General features: G+C 48.2%; 3 protein-coding genes across 5 annotated transcripts in view; 1 reads left to right on the top strand and 2 right to left on the bottom strand.

Annotated features, from left to right (window-relative positions):
- Nucleotides 1-402: 402 nt before the first annotated feature.
- Nucleotides 403-3575, bottom strand: YRDC (yrdC N6-threonylcarbamoyltransferase domain containing). Its single transcript, XM_022575289.2, has 5 exons — nt 3150-3575; nt 2491-2605; nt 2249-2368; nt 882-1024; nt 403-580 (listed from the first exon to the last, which is right to left on the bottom strand). Exons 1-5 carry the CDS (start codon nt 3539-3541, stop codon nt 511-513), a joined length of 840 nt encoding a protein of 279 aa, XP_022430997.1. The 5' UTR covers nt 3542-3575; the 3' UTR covers nt 403-510.
- On the top strand, nt 3217-4825 carry C1H1orf122 (chromosome 1 C1orf122 homolog). Its single transcript, XM_089895793.1, has 3 exons — nt 3217-3590; nt 3893-4094; nt 4342-4825. The coding sequence occupies exons 2-3, from the start codon at nt 4047-4049 to the stop codon at nt 4435-4437; spliced, it is 144 nt and encodes a 47-aa protein (XP_089751919.1). The 5' UTR covers nt 3217-3590; nt 3893-4046; the 3' UTR covers nt 4438-4825.
- Nucleotides 4826-4920: 95 nt separating this feature from the next.
- The window catches only part of MTF1 (metal regulatory transcription factor 1), a 43051-nt gene continuing 25486 nt past the window's right edge, over nt 4921-22485 (bottom strand). Inside the window, exons 8-11 of one of the 3 annotated variants that reach the window (XM_022575283.3) lie at nt 17087-17186; nt 15760-16355; nt 12067-12130; nt 4921-10694 (exon numbers count right to left, since the gene is read on the bottom strand). In XM_022575283.3, the coding sequence (XP_022430991.2) occupies nt 10267-10694; nt 12067-12130; nt 15760-16355; nt 17087-17186 (1188 nt within the window). In that variant the 3' untranslated portion in view covers nt 4921-10266. The other 2 variants (XM_022575285.3, XM_089895756.1) reach the window with 2 other exon arrangements.

Here is a 22485-nt window from a genome sequence, read left to right as displayed (position 1 = left end):
TTCAGAGGAAGCAGTGTTTGGTCGATGGCTCTACAGTTTTTATTTTTATCCTAAACTGGTTCCAGCTTCAGAAGCATAAAACTCATGCACTTGGTCACTTGAGACTTTTGAAAAGCACCAACCAATGTGTTAGTTGATTTGGACCTTAAGTGCCACTACCCACCAGAGAAGCTCTCACTAGATTCCAAATCTGTTATTTATTTTTCAAAGATCAAAAAAAGAAACAACTTATCAGAAAAAGGCCATCCTCGGAATACTCTTAAAACCTCTATTCAGCTTTTGGCTCATATATGAAATTATAAATAAATATAACCTCCCCAACCAGGTGTGAGGCTTAACCAGCAGCTTCTGAGGCCTGGTCTGTAGCGTTCAGAAAGAAACTTTGCCTTAAAAGGTCAGACTAGTAACACTGTAGCCCCAGCGGCCTCTGCCAATGAGGCCTCGCCAACCACCAGCAGTCGGACACATAGTGTCCAGCACCAGACCTTGGGCCCTCCCTCCTCCGGAGTTTCACAAGCAGGATCCACGTAAGGGGAGCAGCCCATACTTCTGGAGGATGGCCGAAGTACTTTCTAGGGCACTGGGGAGGAAATGGAGGACAGTTAGGGTTTGACTTCTCAAAGCCCCGAGCCCACCAGATTCTGGAGATCAGGGACCTCTAAACTCTTCGATCATACTATGCTCTGTTCATCAAACCCTTGATGAATCCTTTTGAATCCTGAAAAAGCCAGCAAACACCAGCAAACTGAGTTCCACTCCACCCACCACATCTCCAAACCTGCCCGCTCCCCTCAGGGCAAGATAGGAGTGACCACCTTTTATTGTTTGCATCTCCCAACCTCCCTCAAATCCTATCCCTGTGCCACAGCAAAGAGACTCACCAACCCGGACGAATGATGCCAAACTCTCCAGGCACAGACAAGTCAACCACAGTTGAGCCTAGTCGACACTCGGGGCTCTGGTCGTCCCCAATTGGTCCCCCATCAATGACCAAGGACAAGCGAGGCCAGAGGTCCTGAAATTCCTGAGAAGAGGGAGAGGAAGAGCATGGACACCACCTCTGGCATCTGCAATGTCATACCGCACACAGGGCACCTAAGACAGAGATCACACAGCTCTAAAACAGCAGGCATCTTCCTCTAAGCAGGGTAAGGAACCTCATTTAAACTCTGGATCAGGGCAGGAGAAATGGGGGGGACTCTGCAACTGCACGCCATTGGCACTCAATCCTTGGGCTATGGAAAGGAGTTCCCCTTCAGAACTGTGGACTGAATTGTTAACTGAGCCAGAGCACCACTCTCCACCCTCACCCCACATGAAGGCACTGCAGTGGCAGTTAGGCCTGGGAATTTGGGATGGGGGATCATAAATACCAGTTACTGTGCTGGATAGGTAAGCTGCTTGCCAAAAAGGTAAGAATCCCCATCACCAATGCCTAGGATATAGCCACCAGGATCAAGTAAAGCCTGAGAATAAGAACGGGTGCTGGGATCTCACTTTCCAAAGCCCCTGAACCCACTCTCTACGTCTGGGCATGGAAACACTTTACTATGAAAGTAAAATCACTTTGCTATGTTCTGCATTTAAGACCAGTAAGGAGAAAAAAAGTATGCTCAGTCAAATTTCTTTGTGTCCTCATTCATTCTAAGCTACTCAGCCAAGACAGGATTAGGACGATCCTTTCTGTCTTTTTTTTTTTTTTTTTGGCCACACTGTGCGGCTTCCAGGATCTTAGTTCCCCGACTAGGGATTGAACCTGGGCCCTCGGCAATGAAAGCGCGGAATCCTAACCACTGGATGGCCAGGGAATTCCCGTGGGTGATCCCTTCTTTGACCTGGCTTGTGACAGAGGTAAGAGAACAGGACCAGGAGTCCCTGGGATAAGTGATTTAACTTTTCAGAGTCTTAACTTTCTTTACAGGAAGTTGTGAAGGCTTATCACCCAACTGTATTCTCCAACGACTGCTATCCCAACAGAATGAGAAAAACATGTACTTATGATGTCTCTTACTGTTAAAAAGACAGTAGGAAAACAACACCAATTCTCCCCCTCGCCTCTCAAACTTTAAAATAAACCTTTTCCAAGATCATTCTGTATTCCCCCACCCCGGCCACCTAGGCAGACTTCCCACCATCAGACCAAAAGGGCAGCTCCCCTGCCAGGCAATTCCAGTGAACCATCAGTCCCTCTGGTTCAGAGGAAACTGTGGCCTGGTGACATTTCCGGGGGGAGGACTGGGTAACTCACCTCAACATTCAGAGAGCTGGTCTGGGAGCTGAGGTTGGCGCTGGTGAGAGCAAGCGGTCCCCCAAACACCTGGGCCAAGTCCTGCATGAAGGCGTGGTCAGGAATCCGGATGCCTACAAGCTATGAGGCAAAGAGAAAGGGGATCATCAGGAAGGTTGAAGGGGTGGGAGATGGCTCTGGCCTGGATCCTAGCGAAAGCCAAACGGCGGAAGTCTGGGGACACAAGAGAAAATCTGACTCACAGGAGTGAAGGGGTTCAGGTCCTTGTTGAGCTCCTCCGAGCGTTCCATCACCAGGGTCACTGGTCCTGGCAGCAGGTCGTTCAGGAGCCCCTCAGGTACTCTCACACGGCAGTACCTGGGAAACAGAGGGGACACAAATCCAACCAAATGAAAGGCACCGCTGGTCCTATTCCAGACTCTAGGCAGATTTAGGAAAGGTGACCCGAGGGACTACAATGGGATCCGCCTGTCTTCCCTGTTCACCCCCAAGAGCTTGAGCAGAAAGCAGGGCTCCAGAGGACCGCCCCAGGCTTGGACCCGCAGGCTACAACAGCTGCACCGCTTTCACGCTCCACGTTTTACTTTCTTCAAAGCACTCCCTACTAACTTAAGCTACCGTGGTCCCCCTTTTTTCTTAAACCGTGGGCGTCCCCCCCCCCGCCCATTATCACAAAAACGCCAGAAGAATAGGGACCCCGCCTGCCTCGTTCATCGCTGCGCCCCCGATCTCGTTCAAGGCCTGGCAGACGCTAAGCGCTCCATACACGTTTCCAGTTCCGGATTCCCGGGTGAGCCTGGACAAGCCCCTCCCGCTCTCCGCGCCTCAGTCTCCCAAGCCTGTCACCGGAAACCCCTCCCGCGGTGCCGCCCCCAACAGGGCCGGGTCGGGGCGTCCTCACCTGTAGACGTCGGCCACGCGGCCCAGGCACACGGCCAGCGGCTTGGTCTCGCTGCGGCCCTTGACGCGGTACACGACGCCCAGTGCCTCCGAGCAGCTCGCCGAGCAGGCCAGGCCGTACAGCGTATCGGTGGGGACGGCCACCACGGCGCCGGCGCGCAGCTCGGCCACGGCGGCCCGCAGCGCCTCAGTCCAGCCGGCGCGCTCCGGGTTTGCGGCCCGCACGGCCCCGCTCCCCGGGAGCCGGAACAGCCGGGCCCCCGGCGCCGCCGGAGCGGGGCTCGGCGGACGGAGAAGGCGTCCGCTCCGGGCGGAGCCCGCCGGCCCCTCGCTCAACCCTATGCTGGCAGCCACCGCGGCCCTCAGCCCCGTGCACGGACCCGCCGGCGACATCCGCCCAGGCCTGCTTCCGGGAGGAAGTGACGCGCCCAGTCATCTTCCGGTCTGGGAGGCTCCGCCCCACCACCGTGCTGGGCAACTTAAAGGGACCGCGACCCCCAGGAGGATTGAAGGAGACCGGTGGGGACGGGGCGGGGCGCAGCTTTGCGGAGCCTTAGCGCAGGGCTGGGGAGGGGGGGCGGCCGAAAGGGGGGCGGTGGTCGGGCCGCGCAGGCGGAGATGGAATGGGGCCCGGGCTCAGACTGGTCACGGGGGTGAGAGGGGGCCCGTTGGGGCGGGGGGAAAGGGGCTCTGACCCCGCGCAAGCGCCGGCCCTGACCGTCTGTCTCGCTCTCTCCCGGGCAGGGAGGCTGCCGGCGTGGACCGTGGGAAGGCGGGGCTGGGGCTCGGCGGGAGGCCACCCCCGCAGCCGCCCCGGGATGAGCGCGCCCAGCAGCTGCTGGATGCGGTGGAGCAGCGGCAGCGGCAGCTCCTGGACACCATCGCCGCCTGCGAGGAGATGCTGCGGCAGCTGGGCCGCCGGCGCCCGGAGCCGGCTGGTGGCGGGGTCAGTGCCCACCCCGGGCTGGGCCTGGGAGGTGGGGACTGCCCACTGGCCGCACTTGCTAAGTTCTGGCTTCCCCTGGAGGGTGGAAGAGTGTCCCCACCGCTTTATCCCCCACTGCCTTTCAGTTGGGCGAGAGGCTTTGAAAAAGTTAAGTGCTATCCAGATGCCAAGTGGCCATCTCTTGCAGGGCCTACTCCAAGGCCTTTCCTCCCAGCCTCACTTTTTTTCTTTCTTCTGTTCCAATCAGAACGTCTCAGCCAAACCTGGAGCACCCTCCCAGACAGCTGTCTCCGCCAGAGGTGGCTTTCCAAAGGATGCCGGCGATGGAGCTATGGAGCCCTGACCATCCCCGAGCCGGGCGCCCTGACTTCTCTCCCTCCCCAGGGCTGGTAGCTGGACTGTGAACAACTCCCTTTCAATAAAGGGGCCAGTCTTCACTGGCAGTGGCTGGTACTTGGCTCTCAGCCGGGGTGGCAGCTCCGCTAGCAGCTGGGTTCACTCCCACTTCATCCTGGCTGAAGGCAGTGCTGAGCTCTGAAATGTAGCCAACGAATACCCAGTCTGATTACCCAGATTTGGGCAGACCAGCAGTGCTCGCCAGAGTGGTTTGGCCTGCTTTGGGGGATCCAGGTCGTGTTACATGTCCATTTCATGCTTTGGGGGCTCCTAGCCCCACAAAACACTTTTAGCAGAGCCTTGATTAAAAGGAAACCTGCAGACTCTCCTGGTGACCGACCTTTCCTTTCTGTCCCCTCTCTATAAAACTCTGATGGCTGGGGAGGGGTGAAGTGGTTGAACATTGTCAACCATGGGTAGGGCTGGGAAGAAATGCCACAGATACTACCAGATTTAAATAAGCATTTAATTAGGATTTCATTAGTATTTAATATTGCTTTTTCAATTCCAAAAAGTTAAATTTTCACTTCTTAGCAGATATTTTAAAGTACAATATTAAGTTTATACAAAATGAGCAATTAAGCAAACACCATTATTTCACATTCTTCAAAAATACAAATTCATATTTATTCTTTTTTGGGTTTGGAGGTTTCTTCCTTTGGAAGTACTGAACCTGTAACGTTTTCATATCGCTCAGTGGAAGTCTGTTGTTCCCATGTTTCACACTTAAATAAATTTGATAGGCTTTTACATAATCCAAATAAAACTATTTGGGATTTAACCAAGACCTCTGGCCAATGACTAGTGTGTGTCAAAAAAAAGAAGGCTCTCGTGGGTCTTGCTTCTCCTGGCCAGAAGACCTGAGCCAGAGAGTCAGCAAAAACCTGTTTCCAACCACCTTCCCCAAACAGGGACTAGGAGTTTACGGGGAAAGAGAACAGCTACCTTGAACTCTGACCCCTCCCCACCCGCACATTCTCCAAAACACAACAAAGGATGTAGACTGTTGAGTCAAAGAGCGTCCTGGGGAGGCCTGAGGACACGGGGGGGGGGGGGGGAAGGGCAAGAGAGGCCTCTCTGACTTGGCACCAGTATAAGGATAATAAGAATATTGCAGAAAACACCCCTGGGTTTTGGTGGGAAAAAAAAAAGGTTTTATGAAAAATTTCCCCGTAAGAAAAAGTAGAACCTGCATTGAGCTGATAAAGTGACACGACATCATCACCCAATTTGGGGCCCAGCAGGCACACCACCAAAAGGGCAGTGTGTGGTTTTAAACTTTGCTTCCAGTAAAAAAGCTTGTACTATGTACACACAGACATAAAGATCCAGTTTAATTTGCATTTCTCAGTGCAGACTGAGAAGCCCTCTCTTGAACAGGAGTAACAATGAGAAATGCCCAAACAGTGATCATCAGCTTCCCCAAAGGGTGTGAGAAGAGACAGGGGACCCTTCCTCTAGCCTCGCCCCCAACCTATGCCAGAGGAAACGGGCTAAACTGACTCCCAATCAGAAATATGCATGATTCAGTTTTGTTGCCTCTCCCCTCCCCAGTATTTAGGAATGGTCAATTTCGGATCTATGTCACAGCAGAACCATTTGCATATTGGATCTATGGAAATCTTTCTGCTTTGGCTGAAGTATATTTTAAAACTCAGTTCTTTAGTAGCCTGAGAATTGAAGATAAAATGGGGAGGAGGAGAGGGGAGTGAGGGGAAAGGAAGAAAGTTGATAAAGCAGATTATTAACAGCTTTGTTTACTGGATTCAGTGAGGGCTGGAGGCTTTTGCTTAAAGAGCCAACAGAGGCGGTAGGGGGAGCAGTATGGAAATGGCTCATGTTGTCCCCCCCCCCTCCGGCCCCACCCACGACTGCCACAACCTTCCCCAAACATATTTCTGATTGGTGGTATAGGAAAATTGTAAACTCATTAGCAATACTGTTGCAGTTCCACAAATCAATGGTTTCAGTGACTCTGGAGAAGTCTTTAGGATTAAGAACAATGAACGTGATTACAAATATAAAAGTCTAGAAGGTGCCAGGCGTCTACCTAGGAACAACCAGTTTCTTCCTTTCAGGCATCACTTTGTAATGGTGAAGAAGGGGGAAAAGATGGCAAGGGACCAAGAAGAAGTGATGAAAAAGGGCCTCAACAGCAGAAAACAGGACCCGCAGCAGTTCTTCAGAGAGCCTGAGGGGGCGCCCTTGGGCACACAGGGAAGGCTTGCATAGATTGAGCAGTTGCTGAGAATGCATAATAGTGTTTCCCTATGGACAGCCTCACGGCACAGGGCTGATGGAGTGGAAAAACGCAGCCAGGCCAGGGCCACATGGGACAACAACCATCAAGCTACACATATTGCACCAAGGTAAGTGCTTTTCTTTTCACACCTCAATTTAACTTTTTTTCTGAGCAAAAAATAAAACTTTGTGGAAAGTATATATGTGTGTGTGTGTGTGTGTGTGTGTATACACACACACACGAAAGAAATTGCAGCAATTGGGTTAAAGATAAAATAACGTAAAGTGCTTTTTTATTATTTCTTTAATATACCAATATGAGGTTCTGCAAACTTGTCCCTCTGGACACATTCAGCACATTATACAAAGTCTCTCAGGAAAACCCACCCACCCATTATCCCCATCAGTCCGCTGCCTTGACCCTGAAAGTAAACTCTCCAATCTACTGACTCTCCCAGAGGTGGTGAAGAGAAGTCCCTTGCTTCTGCCCAGAGAAGCCTTCACACCTTAAGCCCCTCCTGGACTTTGTACCATGATCTCCTTCTGCGAGGGCGGAGGGGTAGGGGTGGAATTCAATGAATGACACCAATTCCTGTCATCAAACTAGTGATACCCCCACGAGGTTGGCCATACTGCCAGGAAAGGCAGGGCCACTTTCCCTCAATGCCTCACCCACCTGCCTGGGAAGGACCAAATTCACTAAGGCAGTTTGGCGGTGCCAGCCAAAGTTTCCTGCCACCTGCCAGGCCCGTGAACTCCACAATTCCCTAGGCTGACTAGCATTCTGTAAAGGGGCAGTATAACTGGAGATGCTAGTGGGAGCTGGAAGTCTCAATCTACAGGGTGAAAATGATTAAGGTTACCATGGGAAGAAAAAAGGCGTGATTTTACCTGAAGTCTGCACACCTTCCCTAGCCTCACCCTAGGTTCATTCGTGGGTTTGAAAACCACTCTCCATGAAGGCTCTTTGTGGCTCCACTTTAGCCAGCGCCCTCTCTTCTCCAAGATCCTTGACACTAGGGGCCAGGCTGATAGAAGGGACAGGGGCGGGGAAGAGTGCTAGAAGAAGAAGGAAAGGAGAGACTGCCTATCCTGTGGAGTAAACGTACTCTTCACAACCACTCACTAGCATTTTAAGCACATTCTTGATGTTTTCAAAAGCTGATTGGATCTGATGGTCCCCCTTGTAATCTCTAGTACCCTCAAAAGGCAGATACTTCAACTAGGAAAATCTGTCAGCCCAAACACAGTTTCTTCATCACCCCTGATCTTTGGAGCAGAAAAGCCACTGACCTGGGTGGACCCCCAACACAAGCACAGCCTGCGCTGGCCGGAGGGAAGCAATATTTCAACCATGGCACTTCCGACGGCCTTCCCTAGGCTCCTGCTTTCCACCTCAGCTCCCAGGGAACCGAATCTCAAGTGAGCCTAGGACGGGCACGTGGGGAGGTCATTTGGGACCCACATGCTGCTCTCTATCTCGGAAGGTGTGGAGAAAACAGCCAGGGTCCTACCGCAAACCTTCCTATGGGTGCAAGGCCCGGAGACGGCCAAGAACAACCCATGCTCAGCAGCTGGTTTTCCAGGAAGATGAACCACTGCGGTAATAGAAGGTTCCTCCTGCCTTATCAACTTCTGCTGAGGCCAGTGGCCGCCAGAACCCACCAGCCTTTTGGACAGGAGAGTGCAGAGGGTCAAAAAAACCCCGATTCTTGTGACTAGACTCCTGCAATGAGAAACCACCAGCTGCTTGTAGGTAAGCCCATTTCTCCTCATGGCAGTAACATTTACCACCACTGCCCTCTTCTCCAAATCTGCCCCTGAACATCCTGTTAAAGGCAGGGCCTCTGGCTCCCAGGTAGATGATCTGCTCTGGATACTGTCTTGGCTGGCCCTGAGTAATGGCGCAGAGAACAGGAGAGTGACAGATCTCTCCACCTTAGGGACTGCGAAAGGAAGGCAAGTTACGGCTGCTTTCTGCCCGACATCGTTGACTCAGAAGGGCAGCCCTGTTTGTGGCACCCTGCCCCTCGCTCCCCCTTGGGAGGCAGAGGCCCAGTCTGGACATTGGGCCATGCCTAGTTTCTGAGCTCAGTGAGTGGGGGGAGCACTCATGACTACACTGACATAGGCAGTTAAGAGAAACTTTCCATTTTAGTGTGGATTGTATTTTATGTTTTATTTTAAGAGGCAATGACTGACTCAAAGCCAAAGGCAGAGAGATGGATATAATTCTATACACAAATCAAAAAAAATTTTTTTCCTATAATACAGCTTAATGAAACATTCCAAATGAGATAACTTATTGCAACATTTCAGGCTTTTTGGTGGAAGGGGAATTTTTTTGTTTTACCCTGAGTAGAAGATCATTGCTTTGTGTTTTTTTTCTTTCTTTTTTTGTTTTTTGTTTAGAAATCATATGACTAAGCTGAGCAAGTCACATCCTTCTTTGCACTGTACTAGGCTGTATGCAAAATCCAGAGGGGTGAGAGGCGGAGATGGGAGGGGCAACCAAAGGCCTGGCTGGAACCCGGAACCAGGACACCCGGCCTGCCGATGACACGCCGCCTGAACAGAACTCCTGTAAAGCTGCACCTTCTGAACGGCAAAATGCAGCTCTTCTGCTCTGAGGAAGAAGATGCCCTTCAAGGAAGGCAGACCACCAGCCAGCGACTGGCCATAAACCACATGTCCACTCTAGGACAAAGCAGGGATGTTCCCCGAGAAAAGTTCACTGTGATCTGCAAGCCCTGGCAACCAACGGAGAAAGAGAGAACCCGAAGGCAAAGACTGTGATCACATCACTAGAGCCTGTTCTGCACATGTGTCATGGACAGAGAGCAGTCAACAACTTGCCTGGGGTCCCTGCGGAAGCGGACCGTCCCCACGGCCTCGGGCCAGGCTTTCAGCTGCCCCTTTGGGCTGCAGGATGACACCTGCCATAGTCACCCTGAGCTCCACCAACACCAAGCGCAGACAATGAAACCATCTCACGTGATCCCTGTGCAGCTCACGGCTGTCTGACCTGCCTTTGCCACTTCCCTCTCTGATGGAGTGAGGGTCTGGCCTTCCAAGCAAGGTTCAGCCTCAGACTCAAAAGACACAGGAGCAGCAACACCCGACACACTGAACGCTACTGCCCGGACTACAAAGACCCCAGTGCAAGTGATGGGCAGCATCAGATTGATGGAAACCACACCCTTTCATTTAGAATTTTTATGCATACGGGTAACCTTAATTTCCAAGTTCACATGACAATAAGCGAAAGTGACATACAGTGCAGCCAAACAGTTCATTTATAACTTAGCTTTTTTTTTTTGTTTTGTTCCGTTTTTGTTTGTTTTTCTCCAAAGATCAGTTCCTTAAAAATGGATGCTCCTGGGATATGAATAAAGAAAGTATGTCTGAAAGGTGAGGATTTCAAACAGTAGATTTCTTCCTCCTTCAAACTGCTGACCCCACGATGGTAGGCATCGCACCTTCTGCCTCCTGTTCGGCCTCTGTTCCCGGAGGTGAGCACATCCGGCCGGGCCTTTCACTTGGAGAAGCTGCTGGTCAGGCCCATCTCCTCCTCCTCCTGCAGTAGTGCTTCAATGGGAATCAGATTAGACGGCGTGTCCAGGTTCTGGAGGGACAGAAACTCTGACATATCCATGGCACGTAACGTTTCTGTCTGAGGGTCTGAAGGAGTCACTGCTTGTCTGCTTTGCTCACAGGAAGAGGAGGCGGCGGAGGACGACAGGGGGATCGGGGGCGGGGAAAAAGTCTGCGGTGGTAGCTTCAGGCTGGGCTCATCAGGAGGCTGGGCGCTCAGCGCTGGAGCGGGAGGGGAAGGACAGCCCTTCCTCCTGCCGGCCGCCCGCTCCTTGGCGGAGTCCCGGCACGCACACTGACACTGACAGGCCTCCTCTTGCTTGATGATGATCACAGGGACGCTGAGGCCAATCTGCTGTACTGCGCTCCCTGCGAGAGGGCGAGAAAGACTGCTCTTCAAGTAGCCGCAGGGCAAGGGCAAGAAGGACAGGAGGGTGTAGGACTAGCTCAGCACCACGGAGGCGGGAACGACGGAAAGGGTGGATGCCGTGCCATGCTCCAGGGTTGGTTCTGCTTTAAACTGGACCACGTTCCTCCTCAAGTAAGAAGGCTCTGACACTCCCCATCCCCTCCAAGACAGAAAAGCCACACACCATCTAGATGCACCCTGTATTTCCAGCTTCATTTCCGGCCCCTCTCGCAGGCACCCTCCACGCCAGCCACGGTGGATGCCTCCCTTTTCCTGCACGTTCTTCATAGCTCTGGGCTCAGGGGCTCTTCTTTCTCCCTAAACTCTTCTGGAGAACTTACTCTTACTTCTGAGCACCCAGCTCACTGCCCTCCTCTCCTAGCGTCTCCAGGCAGTGTTTGCAGCACGTTTATACCTCAGGGATGGCCCAAGGGCAGCTGCTGTGTGCAGAGCTATTCCACACTGTACCAGGCCATTTAGTCCCGCCTGCCCCAGAGGCTCTGACCTCCTTTAGGACATCCCGCGCTCACCTTCGCAGCCCCGTCTCAGACACACAGCCAGCCTTGTGTGCACGCACATTCCTTCTCTTTTGCATATGTGTGTTGTGCAGATGCACACTCTGAATTCACACAGGCTCTGTGTGTCTCAAAAGAGCTAGAGACCAAGGGGCTAAGAGAACAGAATAGGAGGGAGTCAGGAGGCCCAAGAACTAGTGCTTTGGCTTTGCCACAAACTCACTTATGAATTTGGGGGACTCATTTAATCTTTCAGGGCCTGAGTTTCTTAATCTATAAAACAAAGAGTTTGAGAGAAAGGACCCTTTAGCCCTATAAGAGTCTCTGACCCAGATGCTGTTTCTTCATTACTGTAATTAGAAGAGTCCAGTGAATTAACAGCTGCTCTCTTTAGCATTAACTGTGATGTAGACTTTTTTCTGGCTACATTAAAGCCTATATCTGTTTTTTTTATTATTTTATTTTTTTGGCCGTGCAGTGTGGCTTGCAGGATCTTAGATCCCCGACCAGCGATCGATCCCAGGCCCCCTGCAGTGGAAGCACAGAGTCCTAACCACTGGACCACCAGGGAATTCCCTAAAGGCTATATCTGAAAGGGAAAGAACCGTTACTAGTTAAAGAATGTTAAATGTGGTATTTATGCTATAAGTCCAGTAACTTTCAATAGTTGTAAGAATGTTAAATACTCTAATAATACAAATGTGATCAATTTAATTTAAAAAATGTCTGAATCCCGGGCAAAGCAACAATTAACTAACTGTGCCTCAAGGGGCCCAGAGAGTTGCCATCCTTTTAAAGCTAACACAGAATCTCATACCTGTGCTACTGGCTACTGGTACTGCCGTGGTAAAGTACACCTTCTCAACTTTAGATGCTTGCTGCTGGAAAAAAAAAAAACAAATCACATTTATGGCTACTCAGATATGGCAGATCTCCAAGGGCCTAAAGCCTCCCCAGTTGTAATGGTCATCCAAGAGGACAGAAACCCCTCCGTGTTCAGGGATTTTTGTACTGAGCGATGTTTTTGTTTGTGCTCTGACATGAGGTCACTGCACTGTTTGACATTCAGTGCTGAAAATGTAGCCGGCTTTGTCCTCTCCCTACTCCTTGGCTGTCTCCCAGCTGCCTAATCCAGTAGGTTCTGTGCACCCAAAGGCTCCTCCAAGGTTGCTTTTCTCACGTGGATGGTCTTCTCAGACGGAGCCCCAGGGCTAGCTTCCCCTCTAAGCCCTCCACTCCCTGCCAACCCCCAATACTTCCATGAGACTGGAAAGTTCTTTTTTCCCCTCAAGGACTAAGCTGCATGCTAAGAACAGGCTAAGACTCCCTCTCACAGGCAGAAGACCTCCTGTGAAGGCCCTGGGCAGTGTGCTGTAAGCTGCATGGGGCATGTGCTCAAGGGTAGGCCCTGGACTCAGTCACACATGGATTCAAGTCCAAGCTCGGCCACTTAGTTGTTGAGGTCAGGCAAGTAATTTAACCTCTTAGAGTCGCAGTTTCCTCATCTGTAAAAACAGGGACGCCAACCAAAGACTCTCCCAAAGGCCCCCAAAAGGATGAAATGAGATGATGTGTGTGGAGCCCGGGGCACACCGTGAGCATTCAGCAAACACTAGCTATTTATATGATTACCAAGTAGGACTATCGGGTCATGCCCAGAAATCACCCCTCACTTTATTACACTTCCGATTCAACTGGCTATAGGGTTTCTGCTTTCTTCAAGTCTTATATTAAGAAGGGCTTTTATCTTTCATCCTTTTAAGGAAAAAAAAGTGCCTCTAAGATGAGTCTAGGAGGAACGTGAAAGCTTCTGGCTAAGTTATAGGAGAGGACACTATAAAATAATGATGGAGAAATGAGACCCATACTTAAATACATGAAAATGAATTGGGTGGAAAAGGAATGAGCTGTTCCATGCAGTTCCCCAGGGCAGATCCAGGAAAAGAAGATTAAAAACTACATGGAGGCATGTGGTTGCCAGAGGGGAGGAGGGAAATAGGTGAAGGAGAGTAAGAAGTGCAAAAACCCAGTTGCAAAATAAATGAGTCATGGGTAGGAAATGTACAGCGCGGGGAATACAGTCAATAAGTATGTAAATCTTAGGATGGTGACATATCGTAACTAGACTTAACATGGTGATCATTTTGAAATGTACAGAAATATCACTATGTCATGTAGCAGGAACTAACAGAGGTAGGTCAATCATACTTCAAAACAAACAAACAAATTCATTGAAAAAGAGATCAGATATGTGGTTAGCAGAGGCAGGGGTAGAGTGGGGAGAGGGGGAATTGGATGAGGGCAGTCGAAAGATCCAAATTTCCAGTTATAAGATAAAGAAGTACTAGGGATGTAATGAGCAATGTGATAAACATGATTAACACTGCTGTAGGTTAATATGAAAGTTGTTAGAAGAGTAAATCCTAAAAGTTCTCATCACACGCACACATTTTTTTCTATTTCTTTAATTCTGTGTCTGTATGAGATGATGGATGCTCACAAAACTTGTGTCATTGTGCTGTACACCTTAAACTTATACACTGCTGTATGTCAATTATATCTCAATAAAACTGGAAGAAAAAAGAAAAAAATACCACTATCATGAGAAAGTACGATCACTTTCTGTACATAGCCATCAGCAAATATATGAACAATAAAAATAATGAAAATAATTTTCTTTTGTTTTTTTTTTTGGCCTCGCCGCACAGCATGCGGGATCTTAGCTCCCCGACCAGGGACTGAACCCGCGCCCCCTGTAGCGGAAGCACGGAGTCTTCACCACTGGACCGCCGGGGAAGTCCCTGAAAATAATTTTGAATAATGAAAACAACAGTACCAACCAGAAAACCCAAATACATGGAGGCAGATTGATTGGGTCATAATGCTGAAAAGACCCTTCCAGTGACTCTGGCCACCTGAGACTGGAACTAGGCTGCCTGCAGAGGTGGTTGGCACCCACCCCATTTATGGAATTTGAGTACTCACTATTTAGCTCTAACCTACCTTTCCAGTTTGTTTGATTGCATCATACATCCACCCAGACTTTCTCCCACTTAGTATATCCTTTTATCCATCTAAATCCTACTCATACTTCAAGGCTCACCTGACCTGTATGCCCAACTAACAAGCCTTTAGTCTCTAAACCCCTCATCTGGCAGCACGATGTAGCAGTCAAGAGCATGGGCTCTGGGATTGGTCTGTCTGTGCTTCGCCACTTGTAAGCTGTGTGACCTTGGGCTAGTCAATTAACTTCTCTGGGCCTCAGCTCTGCACTGGTAAAAACCATTATCTACTTCCTAGGCCTGTGGTGATTAAATCATTAAAAAGTACTTAGCATGGTGAGTGACATCTAGAGATACAGACATATAGAGACAATAAAAAGATCAGTGGTTGCTTAGGGAGAGGGGGAGAGGGAGATGGGATGAAGAAGTGAAGCAGAGGAGATTTTTAGGGTGGTGAAGCTATTCTGGATACTGTAATGGTAGATATATGACATCATGCATTTGTCAAAACCCACAGAACCATACTATACCAAGAGTGAACCCTAAGGTAAACTATGAACTTTAGTTAATAGTAATGCATCGATATTAATTCACCAATTATAACAAATGTACCACACTGATGCAAGATGTTAGTAAAAGGGAAAACTAGGCTGGCGGGGGCAGGGAGCAGGAAGTGTATGGAAATTCTCTGTTCTACCTGTTCAATAAAACCTAAAAAAACCATAATCTAAAAATAAGGTACCTAAGGTAATGACTGGCACGTTAGACCCTCGATTTTAAAAAGTGCTTAGTTAGCACAGTAAGCCTATACACATTAGTAAGGGCTCAATAAATTACAGCTATTGTTATTTTTTATTACCATTATTTTTATTTGACACTTTACCTACTGGTAGTGTTAACTTTCTTTTAGGCATTTTAGCCTTTTTAACTAGAATATAGGTTTTTATGAAAAAGAGATCGTGGTTTTTTCACTTTTCCATATCCCCAAGAGTATCCTGTGTGGTATCTGATAAATAGCAGGCCCTCAAAATATATTCAATTGAACGACCAAGTCATTTCCTTAGTCATCAAGACCAACACTTTGGTAGAAAATGGCACTGCGGTGTGCTCTGGGAGCACAGATCACTTCTCTGACTTGGCTACTGCTGTCTGCTTCCATCTGATGGGGTCACACCAGTCCCCCATCCCAGTCTGGACTCTGCCTTGGATAAAAACCCGCTTTCCTGAAATGTTCTCAGGCTCTCCTGTCCTAGCTGACAGGATTAGACCACAGCTGAAATATCCAGGTAAACTTGAAGGCTGTTTCTCTGCCCCGACCCCTCCACTGCAGGTACTGACTGCAGCATTCCTGGGTTTATACTTGATTATGGGGAAATGACTAAGTGTTAGAATGACATGTTTCAGGGTGGATATGACAGCCATTTTCCTTTTTGAAGTAAAAGCCTCTGAACATGTCACCCATGGAAATACACTTCACCCCACTGGATCCATTTCCACATAATACTTACAATTTGTTCTTGGGTGTGTGGTGAGCTGGTGGCACCATTCAGTATCCACTGTAAGTTCTGTTCTCCCATGACGAGGCTGGGCTGCAGGAGAGCCGTGCTGGGAGTCGGGGTGATGGTTATAGTGGGATTACTAGTCAGGACGGAGTTGGCATCCAGGGGCAGAGTCTGGACCATGGCCGGCAGGGGCTCAGTAGTACTCTGTGGTTGAGGCGGTGCTGCCATGGCTGACGCCACTGCCGCTGCTGACGCCAAAGCCCCAGCGACAACAGAAAGTCCCGGCACGATGGGCTGCGGTGCCTGGGGGTGCGGAAGAAACTCTTGATGATTAGCAGCAAACTGTGTGCTGTGGGGAACAGGCACTTCTGGAGGTTGTAAGAGAGCAGGGGGGTTGCCAAATGCAGCTTGCTGGGAACCAGTTCCTAGGGAGGGAGCAGGCAGAGGAGCAGACGGTGCTGAGGCTGGTAGTAGAGGCTGGGGTGGCTCGGAGATGCCAGGCTGCAGTATAAGTGGAAGAGATAAAGATGCTGAATGTCTTGTGGATGGCGGAACATCACTGACTGACTCTGCATCACCATTAAAATTTTCAATCAAGGCAGCTGGCAAGAAAAAGAAATAGAAATATATATACATATTCCAAGCCTTATATGAGCCACAAAAACACAGTCATTATGGGCTACACCAAAGACAGCTGAAGTCTGTTACAACTGATTCCTCCAATGCTGGCAGGCTGGCTTTCTGCTTTTCATTTAACAACCCCTCTGGTCAAAGCACCAGGCTTCACGATCAACCTCACTTTCTAAACGTGAAGACCTAGTATGGGTCTAACCGTAAAAAAAATGTGTCCTACAGCTTTTCTGGAAAAGAGCTTAGACATCCTTTTCTTGGCATATGATCAGTGAACACGCTTTCTGACTACTGAAAGTGAAGCTTCACAGACATATTTTCATTCAAACACAATCTGATCTACACATCTGAAGTTTGGTTTGTGGATCCTGCCCACTCATGAACGGAGGTGTCACATCAGGAGAAAGAGCTCACAACTCCTCTCACTTTTTAAAGCCAACAAGAGCTTTTGGAAAAGGGGACCCTCTTCTTTTGAGGGTCCAGGAAAAGTAGATCCTCAAGTAAACTCTTGATGAGGGAAGTAGGGGAAAAAAAGATGGAATTGAACTGAAAAGCCCATCCTTTTCTGACCCCTCACTGAAAGTACACTTCATTAAAGGAACTGAAATATTTCACTGTGCTTGACATCTACACTGTGTCAGCAAGTGTGAATTCCCATTCCCAGTGCAGAGATTTGGGCAGGAAGAGAGTCTGTATAACAAACCTGTCTGTTGAGGATCTTCCTGAATTGCTGGATCATCTGACTTCTGGAACATTGGTTCAAAGATGATTGCTGGTGAAAGTGTGCTGAAAGTGTTCTGGCCCTGTGTCAGAGACAGAGACAAAGGTGTAAGGCTCGCCATGCGAAAGCAGGTCTTCACCACGAGAGCACACAGAGCAGCAGAACTAGAATAATCTCTGGGGCTTCCCTGGTGGCGCAGTGGTTAAGAATCCGACTGCCAACGCAGGGGACATGGGTTCGAGCCCTGGTCCAGGAAGATCCCACATGCCGCGGAGCAACTAAGCCTGTGCGCCACAACTACTGAGCCTGCGCTCTAGAACCCGTGCGCCACAACTACTGAGACTGTGTGCCACAACTACTGAAGCTTGCACACCTATAGTCCGTGCTCTGCAAGGAGAAGCCACCGCAATGAGAAGCCCGCGCACCGCAACGAAGAGTAGCCCCCGCTTGCCGCAACTAGAGAAAGCCTGCGCGCAGCAACAAAGACCCAACACAGCCAAAAATAAATAAATAAAAATAAATAAATCTATTAAAAATAAAAACTAAATTACTAGAATGATCTCTGGATATGCTTCTTGTTTCTAACTTCTCCTTTCCCAAGGTGACATTTATTTCCCTAAGCCTCAGGTGCTGAAGATCTGGGTCCTCAAACACTCTAAAGCAGGAGTCGGCAAACTGACTTGCTGGCTGAATGTCTGTTTCTGTAAACAAAGCTGTATTGGAACAGGTACTTTCTGTTCCTTTCTGGATTGTCTAGGTTGCTTTTGCACTGCAGTGGCAGATTTGAGGAGTTGTGACAGGGGATGTATGGGCCACAAAGCCGAAAATATCTGGCGCTTTACAAAAATTTTGTTGACCCCTGCTCTAAAAGACCAAATTCTACATAAAAATGGGGTTGTATAACATTTATTACTTGGAACTTGCTTTTCTCATGTAATAACATAATAATAACACAATAATAACATATTGTGAATATCTTCCAAGGATATTACACCATGTCTATGCTATTCTAATATGTACACATGGCAGTGAATCAATCAGTATAAGGAAACTTACAATGACAGACAATAGCGATGGCCTTAGACTCACTACTGTTTGTCATTGCAAGTTTCTTTGTAACTTACAACTAAGAAAAGGTCAGAGGCATTTATGAAAAAGTAAGACATGAGAAAACAAAAGAGAGCACCTAGTGACCCGAGGGCCTGACTGCTGACAGGCACCACCTCCAGGCTTACCTTCAGCTAAGGGAAGGGGAAAAACAGCAATTCTTTTCTCTGCAGCCCACCACCACTTCGCATTTTGTGCCACAAGGGTGGCAAAGGCAACCACGTTCAAGAGCCCAGGGAGCAACAGAAAGAAGTGAAGCAGGGGGCAAGGGCTGTGGCAAAGCCTCGGCCACACTTGCGGGCTCAGCTGAGGGCGGCCACGGGCCACACACAGGGGGCCACCAGAGCTCGCAGCCGGTTCAAAACCTGGACTTTTACGTGAAACCTACTGATTTATAATTGAAAACAAGCAACGGAAACAATTTCAAAGCACGGTACAGACCGCACAAAACCTGTCTTCAGGCTAGACTCTGACCTGGTGCCAGCCTGAGCTTTAAGGGCATTTTGCACCAGCTTTGCTTCTGGGAGGGGGAAGGATCTCTTTGGGGCTGGGCGGAAGCACGGCGAGTGGAGCTGTCCACCAATCTAGAGGGCCTCTGAGATGAACTGCCCACTTGAGCCAAGAGGGTCCAATTATTCTACCATGACTCCACAACTGGCAGAATGAGAGGGGCAGTTCAGTGAAGCTGATGGCCAGCATGGTAGAAGCTGAAGGCAGAAACCTATGTAAGGCTTCCAGCTTCTAGTCCAGAGGGAGTTAAGAATCACAGGCCAAAACAGTGCCTTCAAACTTTTCATCATGACACAAAGTAGGAAATATATATTTTTTATATATATATATATTTCATGTTACTACATATCTGTATGTACGACTGAAACAAAACTCTATGAAACAGATCCTATCCTTACTACGTGCAATGTCTTCTGATATTTTCTATGCTACTGATGTCCTTAAAGTGTTGATTATAAGCCACTATTTTATAACCCAATAAAGATGTGCCACCCACTTTGAAAAATGGTGAGCTAATGACTACCACTAAGCTATAATTGCAGCTTTGCAACTCCTTTACGGTTGTTTTTTTTGTTCTACCTGTTTACGAATCATTATCAGGAACAACACTGTTAAAAAAAGGAATGAGTCCGTGTGACTTCAAAAGATTATGCGCAAGAACGTTTACAGCAGCACTCTCAGTGGCTCCAAACTAGAAACTATCCAAATGCCCAAGGGCAGTCGACCGAACGAACTCTATTATATTCATTTAGTGTAATACTGTTCAACAATGAGAATGAATAATCTATTACTAAATGCAACAACATGGATTAATTTCTCAAACAAAACGTTGCAAGAAAGAAGCCAGCACAAACGAGTATATACCACATGATTCCGATTATACAAATCACAAAAACAGAGAAAACTCATCTTAGGTTGTGAGAAGTTATGACAGTCGTTACCCTTAGGGAGAGGTAATGGCTGTTAGGGGGACTGAGGGGGGTCTTCTGGGGTGCTGGGAATGTTCTGTTTCTTGATTTGGGTGCTGGTTACCTGGATATGATGAATTGTGATGATTCATCAAGGTGTACCTGATAGGTGTACTTTTCTGCATGTATATTATACCTCAATAAGAAGTTTTTCTTAATTAAAAGAAAAAAAGAAAGAAAAAAGGAAGGTGCTGAGGGGACTGTGACTCAGCCACTACCAGGCTTTAGGGCAACAACCCTGGGGGCAGAGTGGGAACTGCCCCCCAAAGTAGAGGAGACAGAACAGGCTAAGCCTCTGGGGCCTGGAGCAAAGAGACACAAGAACACTGAGCCATCTGGGAACAGGATGGATCCTGAAGCTCAGGCGCCAAAAGGCCCAGCGGGCCACTCCCCAGCACTTCAGCCCAAGTTCACTCCTAGGACACAAGCATGTGGCTGCCCAGGAAGCTGTAAAATGATGATCTCATAAAAATATATCATTTGATTTTAACAATTCATCATCTTTTTTTTTTTTTTTAAGCAAGCAGAGCAAAGTTAATCCTATTACTTCAAGGAACTGTGGTCTTAGTTGAAAGACTAAAAATGAGCCTATTTCCAATTCTGGGATAAATGCTGGGTGACAACGAGACAACATATAATTTGATTCCAAGGGAGAAGAGCAGGCCTCTCTCTTGCTGCTGTAAATTATGGCAGAAAAAGCTTTCCTTTTTTTTTTTTTTTTTTTAACAAGTACTCAATGTCCCCTCATATGATTCCTCACCTGGTGACCCCAGGGCTTCAGAAAGCTCCTCAGTCATATGTCACAGCCCCAGCCAGGGAGTGGATGCCTAAACCATTTCATATGATCTCTTGAAATTAAGGAGATATTATACCCAGAAATTTTAGGTTGTGTGGCTTAGAGGGCAATCTTGGCCACACAGTGCATCAGTTTCATTTAGAGCATTAGCTCTGAAATGTGAATATGCCAAACAATCATATGAAGTGCTTCTTTAATGTTTTTCTTTGTTCTTCAGATTGGCTAATTTCTACTGATCTCTCTTCAACTTAACTGATTCTTTCTTCTGTCATTTCCAACCTGCTGTTGAGCCCATCCGGTGAATTTTAAAATTTCAATATATTTTCAGTTCCAGAATTTCCATTTGGAACATATTTTTTTTTATAGTTTCTATTTCTCTGCTGAGATTTCCTATTTATTAAATCATTACAAGCATATTCCTTTATGTGCTTGAGCGTTTAAGAGCTACTTAGAAATGTCTGCCCACTAATTCTAATTTCTAGCTCATCTTTCTAGCTCATCTATGGGGTCAGTCTCCATAGATTACCTTTTCTCTTGAGTGGGGGTAATGTTTTCCCATGTCTTTTTTTTTTTTTTTTTAATATTTATTTATTTGGCTGCACCAGGTCTTAGTTGCAGCACGTGGGACCTTCGTTGTGGCATGTGGGATTTAGTTCCCTGACCAGGGATCGAACCTGGGCCCCCTGCACTGGGAGGGTGGAGTCTTAGCCACTGGACCACCAGGGAAGTCCCTTCCCGTGTCTTCTTATGTTCACAAATTTTGGATAACCCTGGACATTGCAAATGATATGTTGTAGAGACTAAGGATTCTGTTATACTTCTTGGAAGAGTATTTGGTGTTTGCTTTAACATTCCGGTGACTTGGCTATGCTCCAACTCCAAGCTCTGTCTTCCCTGCAGTGGATGGCAGCAGTAATCTTTGTCCAGCTCTTTAGCCTGAGCTGGGCTGCTTAAGTGTCTGCCCCACACACCCACAGTTCAGGGGTCAACTAGAGATTTGGACACAGCTTATACACAGAACTCAGGACGCCCCCCGTTGTGGCTCTCTCCTTTCCAGGCCAACCCCCCCGACTTTCCAGGTGCTGTGGTAGCCCTGAACTCTGTCCTCTGGTTAGTCAAGCCAGTAAGAGGGAGTGTTTACTGAGCCTGGGCCATCTTGTTTGGTATCAACCAGGACTTGCCCTGAGATGGATAAAGCATAAAGCCTGAAGACCCATCCAGTGACTTTGCTATCTTCCCAGTGGCCCCTTCTTCCAAGCGTTACCTCTGCCTGTTTGGGTTGCTCTCTGGTGCCTTCAAGTAGTTGTTTTTATATTTTGTCCAGCATATACAGTTGTTTTCTGTGGGAGGGCAGGTCTGATAAGAGCAGTTCTGCCATTACCGGGAGAACCCAGGCCTTGGTGTGCTAATATAAAATTGCAGTGTCAGGTGCCCCTTCCAGAGGATACTCAGTTGGTTTGGGAGAGGCCCAAGAACCTACGTTGCAGAAGAGGCGCAGATGACTCCACCATTCACAATTTGAGAAACACTTTTTCACAGCATTCCTGAGTCACTCAGTCTCTGTTCAAATCCTTCCTATCACATGGATTCCTCCTTATTTATTATGCATATACTCACAGAAAATCTGACCTAAGCTATATTTACTTACCAGAGAGAAACAACAAAAAATGCACACTTAACCACCAGTGTCGGTGACCCAGTAAAGCTCACAGATCCTCTTGAAGGAGCATAAGCTCAGGACTGATGCGGCAGTTTGCAAGATACGTCGTGGAGCCATGGCAATGGCAGAGGGAACCAAAGCAAGCAGATCAAGAGACACTGGTGTTGTCCCCTAGCAGAGGGCCTGTAGAGGAGGTCCTCTGCAGAACCCCCATGTAGTGAGCTCAAAGAAAGGAAAAAACTGACTTCGGTCAGACTGGCAGGGCTTGAGAAAAGTCTGGAAACGGAATCCTGGCTCCCCCTTACAGTGGATGAATTTTAAGCTCCTCAAGGACAGACCA

The sequence above is a fragment of the Delphinapterus leucas genome, chromosome 1 (assembly GCF_059928025.1).
Source record: "Delphinapterus leucas isolate spDelLeu-1000000601 "Yukka" chromosome 1, BTC_Dleu_Yukka2, whole genome shotgun sequence".
Taxonomy (NCBI): domain Eukaryota; kingdom Metazoa; phylum Chordata; class Mammalia; order Artiodactyla; family Monodontidae; genus Delphinapterus; species Delphinapterus leucas.
Note: the sequence above shows the minus strand (reverse complement) of the source record. Positions and strands in the feature narration are given on the sequence as shown.